At 35.7% G+C, this 19,010-nt stretch overlaps 1 protein-coding gene across 2 annotated transcripts in view; it reads right to left on the bottom strand.

Annotated features, from left to right (window-relative positions):
* SLIT2 (slit guidance ligand 2) overlaps positions 1-19,010 on the bottom strand; it is a 347,888-nt gene that overhangs the window by 99,376 nt on the left and 229,502 nt on the right. For both annotated transcript variants that reach the window (XM_074349832.1, XM_074349827.1), the window contains exons 8-9: positions 17,317-17,480; positions 15,141-15,279 (exon numbers count right to left, since the gene is read on the bottom strand). In XM_074349832.1, coding sequence (XP_074205933.1) covers positions 15,141-15,279; positions 17,317-17,480 — 303 coding nt within the window. The remainder of the gene's footprint in view (positions 1-15,140; positions 15,280-17,316; positions 17,481-19,010) is intronic.

The following is a 19,010-nucleotide window of genomic DNA, read 5'->3' on the forward strand; positions in this document are numbered from 1 at the left end:
TCCATGAAGAATCTGATTTAAAACATTCCAGAGTTACCAAAACAGATAGTGTAATGGCTGAGATGTATTTGCAAGCTGTAGCAAACGTCCACTAGATTTAAGAGCCTTCCTGGAGCTGGTCCTTCATAGAAAGAAAATTTAATATTTTGAATTGCAAAGTAAACATGTATTTAGAAAACTGAAAACTAGAGGGAGAAAATTTTATAACCGCATACTATGAAAAAAGACTTTTTCATATATAAGGCGCCAGGAACTTTTCCTCCACAGAATGTATGTGAACGACTCCAACACATTTTATCACTGTGTGTATGTACATCTTAAAGCAATCTGTTGTTACCACTTCATCAAAACCAGCTGGAAAGTTTATTAGAAGTTCAGTTTTAGTTAGGACACAGTCTTCTAACTGCTCCAATCAAAAAATTCAAAAGTATGTTTAACCCATAAAGATCTTCCCTCCCCACTGCCATATATGTTTTTCTCTTGCTCTCTAATTACTGCTATCTTTCAAAAATACATGTCTTCACACTTTTAGAGTTCCTAAAGAATGAACTGTTACCAATATATCACTTTCTGGTGCCTATTTCAAAGATGGCAGAAAATGGGAAATGATCGGTAAATCATCCTGCTGTAATACTGCAGACCCTTAGAACATGGAAATGACATGCTGGTATAACTGGGCTGTGTGGCATGTAAACACTCTCCTCTGGTCAGCAATGAGCACATCTTACATCAGTGAAGCATACAACACAGTGTAACTGGGCATGCAAAAGCTCCAACTAGTTCTGAAGACATTTACACTATATTTAACCATGTTAGTTTATTTTAAATGACACTTTCAGCTCACTAGCTTTCAATGGTTTGGCATTCTTTTCAGTATTTTTCGAATTAAATTATTTTCACAAACTATAAAAAAAATCCACATGCCAAAGCTGAAATAGCTCTCCCCAAGAGGTATTTATGTTTTGTATATGTACAGACATAGAGAAAAAATTTGTAGTTTAGTGATTAAAAAAATGAGCTTTATACAGACTTGGAATAAATTCTGGATCTGCCACTGATTAGCTCTGTGAATCTGGGAAACTTTACTGTTTCTCTCTGTCTGAGTTTCTATTTCTGAAAAATAAGAAAATAAAACCTTCTAAAAATGTTTTGGTAAAAATTATGAGATGTAAAATAATAAATATGTAGTATGCTTTTCCTGCTCAAAAATAGAGAAACAGGAGGAGGGTATAGCTGAATGGTAGAGTGCATACCTAGCACGCACAAGGTCCTGGGTTCAATCCCCAGTACCTCTGTTTGAGTAAATAAATACATAAATAAACCTAAATGACCCCCCCATAAAAATGGTGAAACAATAAAAGTGAGGATCTATATGTGTACATGTGTAACATATAATATACAGCATTATACGCTGCAATGTCTACAGCATATTAGTTACACACACATACACAGATTATATAAAGAATCAATCTGACACATGATTTAATCTCTAATTAGAAACAAATATTTATGGTTCCAAAACACATTTTAAAACAAATTAGCAGAATGGTTTTGCTGATAATTCATAACTGCATATTAAACACATACACACATGCACCATTCACATGGAGGCTAAAAAAAAATAAATGGTTGCAATTTCCATGATCCACATGATTCAAATATAACACTTTCTCTAATGTGAACGTGTCTTAGAAACTCAAAAAACTTTTTACACCACTAGTAAAGTATGAGTTTGGATTGACTGTTTCTGTAACATACAGCCCAGATGCTGATTATACATGGCAATAAAACTGACAGTTCTTCGCATTTTCCCCATCTGCTTTTAACGTAAATGGCAAAAACAGCTGCCAGAAAATACAACAGATTTAATGGGGTGAAGGCTGGAGTGGCAGAATGACTCTAGCTTCTGAGTCATGCTTGGTGTAGCCAAACATTCTCATCATAGGTAACCTCAGTCCAGCCTTTGTAAAGGAGGAAGTAGCAATATGACTTTGACATCAGGGATCTTCTTGTCTTTTACATAATAACTCTAAAGTAAGGGCTTCATATTTCTGGAATGTTACTTCTAACTTGAGCAGTAAATGCATACCGTTGAAAGCTCTCATATGTCCCTACATAAAATAACCCAAGATTATTTAAGACTAGAATATTATTGCTGTTATATAATTGCAGTTTCTAGAACCTTTTAAGTTTAATAAATACCTTTAACAGCTGAGTGAATATTGGTCCCTAGAGGGACATACCTTGCATATATAGCCAGGGTTTTTGCCGTAAGACTGTGTCCATCCTAATTGATTATCAGTGATCCCTGTCTCTGGATGACTTGTTCCTGAAAATTGTCCATTTCCTTACTCTTATTTTATTTCTTGTGATGTGTCATACTGGGTACATTTCCCTGAGTGTAAAAACAACTGATGTTTTTATAATAAAAATAATTTTTTTTCCATTTGATCTTTAAGAATTTAAAGCAAGACAAAAATGTGTGTGTGTTTCTACTGACCTCATATTTCAGGCAATGATCTTCTGAATGAGTGTTAAAAATTTTTTATGTATGCATTTATATGCACATATACCCAAATGCAAACAAAAGTACACTCAACACACACAATCGCATAATTTAGATTTAGAGGGAAAAATGGGCTGAGACACACGCCTCACAGATTTCAGGGGAACAGAGCACAGAATCATAACGTCACTAACACTCAGTTTTCATACATAATTTTTCTTTAGCAATCCAAGAAAGACAAGTGGAAGTTTTGCTGTTTTGTTTTTCATTAATGAGTAAAACCTTCTGGACACTTAGTATGTGTCAGGCACTGAGCTAAGTCTCCCATTTGGTAATATTGGTTTAAAAAAATGCAAATTATCACTATACATCACTTGTTTAACAGTGTTACTCAGTGAGAGATAGGAAATAGCCTTCTCCCCGATGCCTGCACTGAGTCATTGTCCAAGTTATCTGTCATCTTTCTCCGAAAGTTCAGATAACGCTATGATCACTGGTAGAATTTCAACTCTACAAATTTTCAATTTACTCTTTCCCTTAAATCTATAACTTAATTCTTAAAAAACAAGTAGCAATTTCATTCATTTGAGAATGAATTATACGTTAACTATGCCCCAGCTGCCTTCATTTCCATGTCAAAGTCTACACAGGTCTTATTTCACGTCTGCTGGATCTCCATTTCTTTCCTGCAGAAGCTTTTTTAGTGATTTAACCACAACAGCTTCCAAGTCACTTCTTGTAAGTGCCTCCCATCACTATCTCCGCCGAGCCTGCAGCCTGCCTTACGTAGACTGTTTCTATTACATTCTTTTCCGCCAAACCATTCTCTACTCCATGTGAGAGTGATTTTTCTAACTAACGAATAGAATCGTACTACTACACTGCTCAAAATTTCCCCTTGCATCCTACTGTCATCAGAATGGTGATTCTTCAAGATTAGGCTTCTATTTTATGTTCTAACAATTAGAACTGTTTGCATTTCTCAAAGACACAATCATCTTCCACTTTTCTGGGACTTCGTGATGCTCTTTCCTCTGTCTAGAAAGCCCCACGTTTCTCTTCTGGCAAAACATGTCCTCATACCTGAAGATTCTAGGAGTCCCCCAGGAAAATCAAGAGATTCCTTTCTCTGTGCTCCCCATGCACACGGATTTATTACTTGTCCTATAGGTTTGATCATTTCTGTTTGTGTAAAGCTTCAGTTCTCTGCACTGTATACATTTTGAAAGCTGGACCTGTGATCTCTCAACCGTAATGCATGATGCAGAGTAGGCGCTCAAAAATATTTGTTGAACATGTAGAACATGAAAAAAATGTTATTTTTCTAGGTGTCATGATCTGTTGCAATAACTTTCATCAGATAACTTGGAATGTTTAAGAGAAACCAGTTAGTGCTTCTGCTTTGCCTTACTACTCTAGTCATTTTAATATTTCTTTTATACCAATTTTACCATACTCATTTTCACATTTTAACTAATAGTACAAGAGTTTGATTCATTCTTCTATACTTTTCTCTTATGAAAGCCATTATGGTTTTCTATTTAACTGATCAAACAAATCAACGACAAAAAGGCATACAAAGGGTGTGTGTATACATATATATAACAGTTATGTTATCATATACATTTCTTTGTGAAATTAGGTACAAATAAGAAAAAAATCAATATGTTGAAAAAGGTAACCAACGGAATGGAAGAAAATATTTGCAAATCATATATCTGCTAGGGGTGAATATCCAAAATATGTCAAGAACTCATACAACCCAACAGCAAAAAAAGCAAATAATCAAAATAATAAATGGGCAAAGGGATTGAATAGACATTTTTCCAAAGACATACAAATGGCGAGTAGAAACACGAACAGGTACTCAACATCACTAATCATTAGAGAAATGAAAATGAGGACCACAGTGAGGTCACCTCACACCTGTTAGGATGGCTATTATCAAAAAGACAAGACTTAACAAATGTTGGCAAGGATGTTGAGAAAACAGAACCCTCATGCACTGTTTGTGGGAATGTAAATTAGTACCACCATTATAGAAAACAGTATAGTGGTTCTCAAAAGATTAAAAATAGAACTACCATATAATCCAGCAATCCGACTCCTGGGTATATATCTGAAGGAACTGAACTCAATCTCTTGAAGAGATATCTGCATTCCCATGTTTACTGCAGGTTTATTCACAATAGCCAAGATATGGAAGCAACCTAAATGTCCCACTACAGATGAACGGATAAATTGTGATGTATATACAATGCAATATTACACAACCATAAAAGGAAGGAAATCCTGTGATTTGTGACATCATAGATGAACCTGGAAGGATAATATGTTACGTGAAATAAGCTGAACAGATAAATACAAATACTGTATGCTATCACTTATATGTGGAATCTAAAAAAAAAAAAGCCAGTTTCTTTATAGAATAGTGATTGGCTGAGGCTGATGGGAGTAAAAATGGGGAGATGTAGGTTAAAAGGTACAAATATTAAGTTATAAGAAGAATAAATTCTGAGGATCTAATGTACAGTACAGTGACCATAGTTAATAATATATTTCAAAAGTATACTTGAAAATTGCTGAAAGCAGAACTTAAGCTTTCTCATCACACACACAAAAATAGTTAACTATGGGAGGTGATGACTGTGTTAATTATCTTGATCTTGGTAATCATTTTACAATGAGTAAGTATGTCAAATCATCATGCTGTACACTTTAAATACATACAATTATGTTTGTCAATTATTTCTCAGTAAAATTGGAAAAAAAATTGGAAGTAAGGTTCATGGAAATAGGTACAAAGAATTTTATCATGACCCCACACTCTTAATAAAAATGAATTCACTGCATGTAATGGATACATGTAGCTTTAAAAAATGATGATTCTATTTCATTCAACAACAGTTAAAGATTGTTCAAGATATGTGTATAAAATTGAGAATTCTGCCAAAATAAAGATAAAAATACTCCAATGATTATTAGTGAACTCAAAAATGGTTTATGGAACTACAAGTATAGTTTAATCTATACATTTATTTTACATAATTTATCTTATGCTATTTTGCTGTGGAACCATCAAAACTGCTAGAGATTACACTAAGCATGGCTACTGATAACTAAGAATTAATGTGAGATGTCTGTTCTGAGGGAACACAATGGTGCTCTTTGTTTTGTGTACTGAATAATGAATTGGCTCCCTACATTCTGTAGGAAGCTACATTATTATGTCTTTTTCAAGGTCTTAACTTATGATGAGATCATGATATGAAAACGTCAGCAGATATAACCTAAAAATGAAGAAATGATTATAGGATTCATAAAATTTGTACAAAACATTCTTTTACATCAAATGACTTTCTATTTATCTCATAAAATAAAAAACAATATTGCCAGAAAGGAATCATACTTTTTTTGCTTTTCTAATCATAACTAGATGAGCACATAATCAGAGCTAAAATACTGACTTTTGTATGACTTGATGGATTTGTTGATGGATTTACTTCAATTCTAGGACTGTTTATTTAATGACACTTCTAGATAAGATGATATTATCTGATAGAAGAGAAAGTAGTTCTTTAATAAGATTTGGGGGATCTATACTTAATTTCTGCTACTGTACAAATCTCAGAGCCAAATTTATGAATGTAATTTTAATTGTCTACATCAGAATGATCAGATGATAGATCCGTATTTGGAACCCTGTTTATGTAAAAACTAACAAAACTATTTTCTACAGTACAAAAACTGAAAAGGTATCTGCTAACCTTTAGAGAACATATAGGTTTCTACATTCTGTTTCAGTACTTCTGAAATAAAATCAACAATTTCAAACTTGCTTTGCAAATTAATTTTATCAGAATGAGGTATTAGCTATGATGTTTTTAAAAAAACATGTCATATATGTTTCTAATATACAAAATATTAAGAGTTATCAGTTAGCCTAAGGAACACACAATTGTAAAAATATAAAGTTCAAGACCAAAACTCATGTTATAGGCTAGGTGGGTGAATCTGAAGTAACAAAAATACCAGGAATGCATTAAATTGCAAAATGCTAACAAGCGCTCCAGTTAAATCATGAACTAAGGTAGAATTGACCAAATTTTTCTTTTTAAACATTTTCTTAACTCTGCCTACTTTCTGTTGCATTTCATAACCCTTAAGTTGAATACACCTAAGTTTTTACATACTTTTGTAGTGAAACAATTAAATACATTTATAGTGAAAATAATTTCACTTTGAAATTTTCAATCTATTTTGATTTATCTAAGGCAAACTCAGATTATGAAGCACTTATTTATTTCATACAAAATTACATTAAAAGTGGCACCATTTGCTTTATTTAGATATTTTATCAATATTTTCTGAATAGTAAAGTCAAGCTAATTAACATGTGCTATAAAAATTAGTCAAGCTCAATATTGTCTAAATAGTAAAGTCAAGGTTATTTTACATGTGCTATAAAAGTATTCAAGCTATATATTCATTTTTAAAATTTATTTTCAAAATTTGGTATTAATTAAAGAAAATGAACCAATTACACAGCATGACAGTTGTTCTGTTAGCTGAGACATTACTGAATGCGTGACAAATGATCAAAAAGTCATGCTTGATTTCATGAGTACCTGTAACTCTCTTAATAAGCTAGTGAAGAATGGGCTATTTAAAAGAACATGTTGATCCAGGAAAAGAGAGTAAAGAAACAATTCCCTTTAAAACAGCACCCAAAGTAATAAAATACCTAGGAATAAATCTAACCAAAGAGGTGAAAGACATATATGGAGAACTATAAAACATTGAGTAGGGAAATTAAAGAGGACTTAAAAAAATGGAAAGATATCCCATGCTCCTGGACTGGAAGACTCAGTATTGTTAAAATGGTCATACTGACCAAGGCAATCTATAGATTTAATGCAATCAGTATCAAATTACCCAGGACATATTTCAGAGAACTAGAACAAATCATAATAAAATTTACATGGAATCACAAAAGACCTAGAACTGCCAAAGCTTTACTAAAGAAAAAGAAAGAGGCTGGAGGAATAACCCTCCCAGACTTCAGACAATACTATAGATCTACAGTAATCAAAACAGCATGGTATTGGTACAAAAACAGACATATAGACCAATGGAACAGAATGGAGAGTCCAGAAATGAACTCACAAACTTTTGGTCAACTAATCTTTGACAAAGGAGGCAAGAATATACAATGGAATAAAGACAGTCTCTCCAGCAAATGGTGTTGGGAAAACTAGACAGGATGTAAATCAATGAAGCTAGAACACTCCCTTACACCATACACAAAAGTAAACTCAAGGTGGATCAAAGACTTAAACATAAGACAAGATACAATAAACCTCCTAGAAGAAAACACAGGCAAAACATTATCTGACATACATCTCAAAAATGTTCTCCTAGGGCAGTCTACCTAAGCAACAGAAATAAAAGCAAGAATAAACAAATGGGACCTAATTAAACTTACAAGCTTCTGCACAGCAAAGGAAATCATAAGCAAAACAAACGACAACCTACAGAATGGGAGAAATTTTTGCAAAAGATGAAACCGACAAAGGCTTGATCTCCAGAATATATAAGCAGCTCATACGACTTCATAAGAAAAAAACAAACAACCCAGTCCAAAAATGGGCAGAAGACCTAAACAAGCAATTCCCCAAGGAAGACATACAAATGATCAATAGGCACATGAAAAAATGCTCATTATCACTAATTATCAGAGAAATGCAAATCAAAACAAAATGAGGTATCACCTCACACCAGTCAGAATGGCCATCATTCAAAAGTCCATAAACGACAAATGCTGGAGAGGCTATGGACAAAAGGGAACCCTCCTTCACTGCTGGTGGGAATGCAGTTTGGTGCAGCCATTATGGAAAACAGTATGGAGATTCCTCAAAAGACTAGGAACAGACTTATCATATGACCCAGGAATCCCCCTCCTGGGCATATATCCAGAAGGAATCCTACTTCAGAAAGATACCTGCACCCCAATGTTCATAGCAGCACTATTTACAATAGCCAAGACATGAAAACAGCCTAAATGTCCATCGACAGATGACTGGATAAGGAAGATGTGGTATATTTATACAATGGAATACTATTCAGCCATAAAAACCGACAACATAACGCCATTTGCAGCAACATGGATGTCCCTGGAGAATGTCATTCTAAGTGAAGTAAGCCAGAAAAAGAAAGAAAAATAACATATGAGATCGCTCATATGTGGAATCTTAAAGAGAAAAAAAAAAAAAAAAAGAAAAAAGAGAGAAATACAAATGAACATGAATACAAAACAGAAACAGACTCATACACATAGAATACAAACTTGTGGTTTGCCGGGGGGGGGAGGGGGTGGGAAGGGACAGACTGGGAGTGGAAATTTGTAGATACTGACAGGCATATGTAAAATAGATAAACAAGATTATACTGTATAGCACAGGGAAATATATACAAGATCTTGTGGTAGCTCACAGTGAAAAAGAATGCAACAATGAATATATGTATGTTCATGTATAACTGAAAAATTGTGCTCTACACTGGAAATTGACCCAACATTGTAAACTGACTATAATTCAAAAAAAAAGTTGATCAAATCAAATTTATGTACCCTCAACAATGGAAACTCGAATAACTTTGAAATATGCGGATTCAAAATTTGGCACATATTATTCAATAGATAATAAAAGATTCAAAATTTTGGATTTTGTCAAATGCAGAAATAGTGGGAAAAGGGTTAAACACAGAATTTCTAAACAGAAACGGAGGACAAAGACATACTTTTAAAGTTATATTCAGTATCATAAATGCAGTTTGTAATTGGATAGAGTATTCAAGAATCACGCTCACTTCCATTGCTTTATAATCACGCATGCAAGTGATCCAGAGGAAAGCCACAAAAGAAAAACTGTACTCCTGAACCTCGTCTCTAACCTCCATCATTGTGGATCTCTTTGAAAGAGCCTTCTTTATTACTAGCAGAGTAAAAGCAGTCCAGTGAGTTTACATAACAAAGTGAGTCCCCTTTCCATTTTATGTATTTGAATGGCACATCCAAAACAAGGATTATAACTTCTGAGAGTCTGCAGTACATCTCAGAAAACACTGAGACGACACTCAGAAGGCCTGGCCTGAGAACCTGGCTACCATAACTTCCCCTTTGTGTAATTTGAACACTGCCCTGATCTTCTCTCAAATAAAAGGAAGACTTGCATGGCTCCCAGCTCTGGAACCCTGAAAAACCTAACCAAGAGTAAAAGCAACAGGACCTAAGAGTCGACAAGACACACTGTATTGTTACAATCTATGTTTTTACTAACTGTTCTTCGTGATTTATGGAATTTCTGTGTAATGGTCTGAACAGGTGACATGTCGCAGAAAATCTATAACTGGATTGAGGAGAACTAAATGTCTACTTTCTAGCAATCCATCACATTGCATTCAAAATACTAGACCTCATGACAAGGTTTAAGAAATTAATTCTGAGGACTTGATATATAGAGAATCAACTTGCTATTCATGATTTTGTTGCCGTGGGTGAGACTGTGTATAGACTTGCTGGAGGCATTTCATCTGTACGAAAACAAGGTGCTCAACCAGTGGAGTTCAAAGCAGCAAAGGGTTGGAAAGATTCGAGGGCAGCAACAACTTTCTTCTAAACCTAATTTTACCTCTTATTAGACATTCTGTTTCCTCCTCCCATCCATCATCATCAGTCCATACTCCTTTGTCACATTTTTTTTACTGTGAAGAATGGAGGTTTGGCGGCTCTCCAGATTGTGTGTCCCAGACCCTCTCTACCTGCCCTCGCACTGTTCATCTCCCTACTCCCATTATGCTAAATGTTAGGACAAAAATGGTGAGGAAAAAAGACATGGTCCTGCCCTCATTAAGCTTGCAGTCTAGTAGGATAGTTTGACATGAGTCAGAGTATCAAATTAAGCTGTGATAAGCTCTATGCAGGCAAAATCCAGGGAGATATAAGAATATTAACAGACAACAGGAAAGAACAGTAGTTCCAGATATAAAGTAATATAAAACAGTTCTTAGTTTTGCAAACATTCTTATACCGTCATGCCTTGTCTTTCTCTATGATCCTATGCTTCCTTCATACGTAAGTTTTTTAAAGTGTCCTGTTTTTCTGAGTATCAGCCTTTCATAATTTTTTCAATTACCCCTTCAGTGATAATCCAACAAGCTAAGCCATGCCTTTCTTTTGCAGCTCAGTGGAGGATGGAACATGGCTCTGGAATCAATTAAATCTAAGGTTGAGGCCAGTTTAGTCACCTCACAATTGAAGAACTTTTTTTTTTCAAGATTTCTTAACTTTTTTGAGCCTGACCTTTTTTTTAAATAGCAAAATGAAGCTGTCAGCCTTTGAGGAATTTGAGGTAAATGTCTATAGGCTTCATTATGGAGAAAATATACCCTTAGAGAAAGATGTCTAAGACATCTGTGAGAAGATTGAATTGAGTATTATACCTAAAGAAGGGGGCTGCCTATTAGATACTGGGTTGGTCAGCCAAGAGCAGGAAAACAGGAGTTCTCAGACACATGGAATCCAAGCCAGGACAGGGCACAGGAAAAATTAACAAGCGAATTTTCAGTATTATAACCCCATTTTAGCCCATTCCACTTAACATTCTATCTATTACATTTTCCCTTACTGATTTTATGCTTAAAAGCATCACTTTTTTTCCTACAGGGAGAGAATGGACTCCTCCTTCAGATTTTAGTTTTTAAATAGTGTTTAATACAGCTCTACCCTTTCAGAGCCAGATCTGCTATAAATGTTTAATTTTTTAATTATCCACTCACTTCATAAATATTTATTTTATGTTTATCAAGGGCCTACTATGTGACAGCTACTAGATTTGTCCCTGGGTGCTCAGTGGTAATTAGAACAGAACCAGTACCTGCCTTCATAGAGCCACTACTTCAGTAAGGAGACAGATGTTATACCAACAAACACACACATATATGTATGTATATGTGTGTGTGTGTGTATATATATATATATATACACATATATATATATATATAGTGGCAAAATGCAATAATCAGGTGCAGTCAAAAGTCAGACTCCTAGTCTACAAATCAGAGGACAGATCCTGGACCGTGGTAAAATCATCAGGATAATGAGGCCCCTTGGAGAAATACAACCAGACTTTATCTAACCTGTGCCTCTGCATTAGTTTTCCTATTTTATTGAAATAGCAAAAATATCCCCAGCAAAGGTCAGTTAGAAGATCAAATGCTACAGTGTGTATGTAGCGTCCAACCCTGCAGGTTATTAGATAAATCCTAGTCTCTTTCTATTCCTCCTTCTCCAAATTATTTCAATTCTGACTCTAAAGGAATGTTTCCCTTTTATAGCTTAACAACTAATTATCCAAGCAAGTACCACAAGTGCGAAGCTATAGTTGCAAGCACAAAGCAGAAAAAAGAAAAGGATGAGGCAAGTTTTCCTACCCAGATTTATCACTCCTGTACATCACCGTATAAACTTTCTTTCTGTCAGAACGTGAGACAGCTGCAGGAATAAAGACATACGACGCAGGAGGAAATCTACTGAACATTTTTGAATTAAATGTCTGAAACTTGCAACAAAAAAATTCTACTGATAATTTATAGTAAAATCCAGATTAAGAAATTATTTGAAAAATATGGAGTTTGTAATTTTCAGTTCATCATGTATTAAAACACAGAATCGACAAAAATTTTTTTGAAAAGATGTCACCTAGCTTTATTTCCAGATTTTATGAATCTTACTGATTCTTTAATAAAAAAAAGAAAGAGTAATAAAAAAAAAGTGAGTCACTAAGCTAGTAAGTTGTACCATTATAATGAATGGTAATGGGGGTGTTTTGTTGGAGCTGAAGATCAATATGATTTATTACCATATGCTCCACTGATAAAGCTGATGAGGTAATAATCAGGGAAGTAAAATTTACCAAGAGCTTCATATATGTTTTCATCTCTGCTTGTAAATTTAATTTATTATAGCTTTATGTGATAAACTACCTCTTCAACATCAGCAAACCCAATGGGACCTATTATTTAGTATAACTTTTATGCTACCAAATTCTACCATCATCCAAAATCTATAGAGCATGCAAAATGTCAGAAAAGCTCTATGACAAAAAATAAAGTAGACTTCATGAGATAAACCATTTAAATGTTTCATATTCCTTTCAGTGTGTCATGTCTACAACAACTCACTCTTTGGTCAACCAGCAACAGCGTTTTGGTCTCCTTTCCTATGATTGGAATTTAATCAGTTCCCTCCAGGGTCCAGAACAACCTTGCTCCCACATACATCTTAACTAACTCTCACTCTCATGTTGCTCTAAACCCATTCTTCCTCTCTGACTTGCTAATGATTGCAGGTTTCTTCATCTTAAAATAAATCCAAGTGTCTGTCCTTTATAGTGGCAATTGTTTAAAAAAAAAAAAAATCCGTTCTCAGCCAAACTCTTCAAACTGCTCCATATCTACTCTCTTCAATATTTGTCATCGACGACCTTTCTTAACACTCTGGAGAGCGGCTTACTTACCTATCACTCTATATTGAATCCTCCAAGAACAACATGCTGCTCAAACTCTAAGACCTGCTCTCAAATCCCCTCTTGGTTAATCAGCCAGAGTATCTGACTCTGCAGATCATTTTTCCTAGAAGCCCCTTACCCATCATGGCCCTCTGCAGTTTTCATTCAGTTCCCTTGGGTTTCTCCTCTCTTGCTCTTCCTTCCATTGGCCATTTGATGGCTTTAACCATCTACTTTGTTTTTTATAGTATTAATTACTCCTAAATCTTTGCCTCAAATCCCGTCTTGCTCCAAATGATGATAGTCTGTATTATTTTAATATCTCTGAATATCTTATTGGAATTTCCATCTTGCATAAATTTTTCTCACCACCATCTTCCTTCCCAGTTTTGGTCCTGCTCCTCAGCTTCTTACATGCAATGTGATAACCATCATCTCTTCATCTCTCGTACTTGACATTTTGGCATCATCTTTGGTTAAATTTTTTTCCATCATTCTCTCATCTCATCAAATGCCACATCCTATTAATTCTGCTTCTGTATTAGCTACCATATCTGCTTCTGCACCATCATTCCTACTATTACTTACTAGCTCCTGCTCTTATGACATCTCACCTCAACCACTGTAACAGTCTCCTAAGAGGCCCCGTGCCTGGTATTCTCTCCTTTTGCCAAACCACTGGTGCACAGCTGTCAGATCAATTCTTCTGGGAGATTCAAACTTCTGTGTTCAAATGCCTCCTAAAGAAAGACTTAGATCCTTATCCTATCAAGGTCCTCCATGAATTAGCTCCGACCTACCTTTCTAACTTTGTTTCCCTGGTGTTTGGTACCTGAGAGAGTTCAAGAAAACAAATGTCTTTTATGGGCAAGGTAGTGTTCCAGCAATTAAAAATTTGATGAGAATAATATTATTATGTGCATCCATTATTCCATGTCTCTGTCAAATCTCCACGGATTCTAGAGTTCCTACAAGGATCATGTCTTACACTGCAAAGCTCAAAGCACATTTTTAAGCATGTATTAATTATTTCAAAATAGTGTTATTGGGTTTTGTGAATTAAGGTTATTCTTATATAAGGAAAATTAGAGCAGTTAACTGGTGAAAAAATAATGAATAGTTTTTGAAAATAATTTAATTTTTTGGTGCCCACATGTAGATCTATCACCAGAAGTTAATCCTATGTTATTATTCCAACCAAATATGCCCCCAAAATTTATTTAATTCAGATTTAGAATTAACTTCTAAAATGATACAATATACACTTGGGGGGTTAAGAGGTGTTTTCTTCGTTAATGGATATTGAGACTTTGCCTAATGTTTACTTCTCAAGATGCTAAAAGCAGTCCACTTTACATCTTATGTGACCTTGTTTAATTCACCTGACTTATATTTGGCAAGGACAGAGAAATGAACCCGCAGCTGCATACAAACTAGGTAGGAGATATCTTGTCCAAAGAATTTAACGTTTGATGGAGATAGTTACTGGCTCAATTAAGCTAAAATACTGACTAATTAAAAAATCTTATATACTTTGACTTACAACATTATCTTTTTTACACTCTGTGGTAGACTATACAACAGAACAAAACAGTGAAACTGCACTTTAAAACGTGAGCTCTTGAGAAGGCAGACATCACCTAGTTATCTTGTTCCTATGATTTACTACCCCAGCTTGGTTTTTCATTTATTTCCCCCCAATTCCAAGCTAGAAATGGACAGGAGCAGATGTACAGAAACAATCGGACAGATAGGATACACATACTCTTATTTTTCCTAAGGAATCTAATAACACCTTCTGAAAAAAAAGGAAAGTACTGTTTGCTCTTAAAATGCATTCCTTTTAATTCTACCTGTGTTAAAAAGAAAAGAAAGAAAAAAGAAAAAATCCTAGTCACTTCAACAAGATACGTAATTAAACAGAGTAAGGGTCAATACAATTCTGTAAGGAACATTTGTGTAAGCTGATTGACCACACTGGCCTTTGATAAACCCAGAATCTCCTAAAGAAAGTCATGGTTTGGGTCACTGGGGAGATGGAGGGGTAAGAGGGAATTCAGGGCACATACATTTCCGTGATGGTCTCTGGCAGATTCGTGGGGATCTCAGTGAGACCTTTCCCACGGCAGTCTACGATATTGTTGCTACAGGTACAAGCGGCCGGACAGTGCAAAACACTGCAAGAAGGAGCCATAAATGACTGGTGCCCTGAAAAAGAAACAAACCGAAGTTACATGTTTTCCTCCTGAATGTCCTAATTGTGAAACATGCAAACTTAGCTCAAATGACAAAGCATCTTATTTAACACAAATGCATTCCTCTAAATACCTGATCATAAAATGATATTGTATGTCTAAAATATATTTTAGGAAGCATGCATTTATGTCTTTGGGTCAACCAGATAAAACAAATGAGATCTTTAAAGCAAATTTACAAAAATGATCATTTTGAAAATTTGAAATCTTTGTGAGAAAGGCTAAATTCTGATTCGAAACTAGGATTCTATTCAAAACTATTATGAGTTCCAAAAAGAGCAGCAATTTCAGACTAACCTATATTTCATTTCTAATAAGCTTAGATAGAGCTTACTCTTTATTGAACTTACGTAGCTTAACTTACTTCATCTCACAAAAAAGAAAGGAAAGCTTTAAAACTTCCCTCTTGGTAGACGTAAGTGTTGACTCTCAATAAGAAAACAGGTGCCAATACGTATGGGGGGAAAATAGATGATGCTGTTTGATTGTTTGGTTAGGTTCACAATGACTGCTTTCTTTGTTGTAATAACTGGTACCATGTCATTCTGTTAGTTTTAACGATGCCCTAGGTGGTTTCCTTTTTTTGACTTCATATAGCTTAAAATTTTAGCCGAAGTCATTGCATGCAGGTATATATTTTTACTACTCAGATTTGAAATTTTGCTGTTCAAATGGTGAGCAACAGACTGTCAGGCATCCTGTACCAAGTGGGCCAATGCTGGGCTTGTCCTTGCAGCGGAGACAGCCCTCTCCGACCTGCAGGGAAAGGGCCCCCATGCTGGTGAGACGCAGGGAAGAGGCTGCAGGCCAGTTACTAACCCGATCCCTCTCAATAAACTCTCACACTGTACAAAAATAGTTTCAGTCTAAACAAGAAACGTGAACTTGCCTTCTTCCTCATCTAGAAAACAGGAAGGAAAAAGTGAAGAGAGAAAAAAGTGGTTAGTAATGAACTGTTAGTCATTTCATTATTCAACTTTTTTTTTATTTAAAGCAATCAGACCTACTGAGAACATTTTGTGACATTATAAGAAAATTTTGTTTGGGTTACAAAAAGCATGAGAAAATACATAAAAAGGTCTAAAGGACAGCAATAAAACAGAATCCTGAACTAGCATGTCTTCTCACTTTCCTTTAAGAAATTGCTATTTATGATCCATTATATGTACTTTAAAATTTCATTTTATTGTATTTTGAACAGACACTCCCGAAGCACACAAAGCCCTAGCTCTACAAAATAATTATATATTACTATTTGTATAATATATTAACATACAATTTATGTGGACTGGGCATCAGACTGCCTTGGTTGGGATCCTTGAACTCAATTGTATAACCTTGGACTTTCCTTTTCTCAGCATTTTAATCTCTAACAGAAAGATAACATTACATTTCTCCACAGCTGTTATGAGGGAGGTAAAAATGAGGTAAATATATGTGACATGCTTAGAGTGGTGCTTAAGCACATAGAAAGACCTAACTGAACGCCTTATTTTTATTTTCAGATTTTTGTTACTATAGGGCTAGTCATTTACCTCTTTTAGGTAGAACTGAACCACCAGTATGCAAAGTATTTTGTCACTTTGCAACTATAGTTCTATTAATTTTTTGACTTTTGCATCCGGGATCCAGGATTAGTTCAGCATTTTCCCCATCGTTAACATAAAAGTAGATACCAAAGGTTACTTCAAGGGAAAACAATGAACAAATAGAACCATAATCTAGGAACGTCTTATATTTCTCTTGGAGTGAAAACTGGAACCTCTTTCATCATAACTTAGGCACAAGTCATCAGAAGTTGCCAATCATGCACAAACGTGTAGAGCGTCTGACTGTCTTCGCTGGCACAGAGGAGCTCTGCAGAGTGATTAGTGCGCCCCTGCACATGTTAGTGAGCAACAATGAAACCCTGCAAGAGCATGCACTCTGCACAATTCCTGACATCACAGCAGACAGGAATACGGGAACGGGAAGCTTCTTTCCCCCTTACCGCTGCAGACAAACTCCCGCTTTTGAACCTCAGCTACATTGTGGCCCCGCAGGTGGGACGGCCCCATACACTGCGTGTAGAGGCCCACCCGGGGCCGCTGGCGCAGCCAGTCGGAGAGCCAGGCCAGGTGGCAGTCACAGTACAGGTTGTTCGAATGCAGTCGACTACACGAGAGCAAAGAAGTTTAAAGCAAGAAAACAGAAAATAGTTATTTCGAAACTAGGCAAATTCATTCATAATAACATATCACTTTCTCTCTGATAACATATAAGTAGGCAGAGCTAAATAAGTGCCAATTGAATTATTTTTCTAAACATTAAACTGGTTTCCAACCACAGACTGAGGTCCCTCTTCACCTACCTCTGAGCTAAACAAATATACAGAAGCTTGAACGTGACCCTAAAAACCTTTTTGATTCAAAGGGGCAAAGAGACACAAATCAGCCCAAGGCAGACTGCTCTGCAGCCCCGACATGCTGACAGCCCGCTGTGGTGGGGTGGGGCAGTGGGGAGGTCAGGGGTCAGACGGGGGGAGGAGGTACGTTCATAAAAGTTGTGGCTCCCAGTTTGAAGTACCAGTTAGCCTTGCCAGTATTCGCTTTGTAGAAAACTGCTTGCAAAACCTTTTTAGCAGGTCACTTTCATATATATATATATATATTTTATTTTTTGCTGAACCAGAGAGAATAATAATTCAATATAAACCACTTCTTTTTCACATCCCTATTCTGATTTCCTTCTTTTTGTTTAAGCGCAGGAAAGGGGATTAGCTGCTTTTGGCTCTTGGGGACATATCCTCAAAGAATAGGACCTGAAATTAAAAGACATAAATGGCTGGGAGTGAAGGAATTAAGCGAGCCCCCTCTCGGCTGGCAGGGATCCACAGCAGATCATGGGTCCCGTCCAAGTGGCAAATAGCACTTCTCCATTAATAAAATATCAGACAAATGTATCCACTAAATTAGGTAAATGACTTCAAACTGCCTTTTATGTTTTCTCAAACTAAAGAAAAGGACATCCAAAGCTATAAATCAAAGCATCATTCCCAGAATCATCTATGACACAGTAATACCATTTTAGTCCTTTTTAGCTGATGTGCTCAATTCTAACCCAATAACAGTAATGGATATTAAAACATGGAACCCAGTCCAGAAAGATAATTGGACCATAAAAATGGAATTTTTAAGTAGCAATGATAATATAGAATAATGAAACAACCAAAGCAAGGGAATTTAAAGTTAGACGACTGTTTTACATTCTCCTTGAGCCTGGAGATATGGAACAGACTGTCTCGCTCAAACTAGACGGCATGCCACAGGACAAAAAGGGACATTTTGGGAAGGCTGGATGACCTCTGGCAAAGTTTGCTTGGAGGGCAGAGTGGCATTCTTTGGAGGCCACAAAACACATTCCACATCATTGTTCTCTAAATATTTCCATCTAAACCAGGCACATTATGATGATTCAATTAGATGTGCACACATCAGAAATGAGAAAGGAACACAAAAATGTAAAAACCTGATTAGTAAGACAAACTGTAGTGGATTTCTACAGGAAAATAAAACCCACTGTCAAAAATGCAGATGACAGATGTTTTTACAGTCTTTAGACATCTACAGTCTTAGGTGTTTTTACAGACTTAGTAAGTCTTAACTTACAGGCGTTAGTTTTTCAAGGATTGAAAGCTTGATCAGT

Source organism: Camelus bactrianus, chromosome 2, assembly GCF_048773025.1.
Source record: "Camelus bactrianus isolate YW-2024 breed Bactrian camel chromosome 2, ASM4877302v1, whole genome shotgun sequence".
NCBI lineage: Eukaryota > Metazoa > Chordata > Mammalia > Artiodactyla > Camelidae > Camelus > Camelus bactrianus.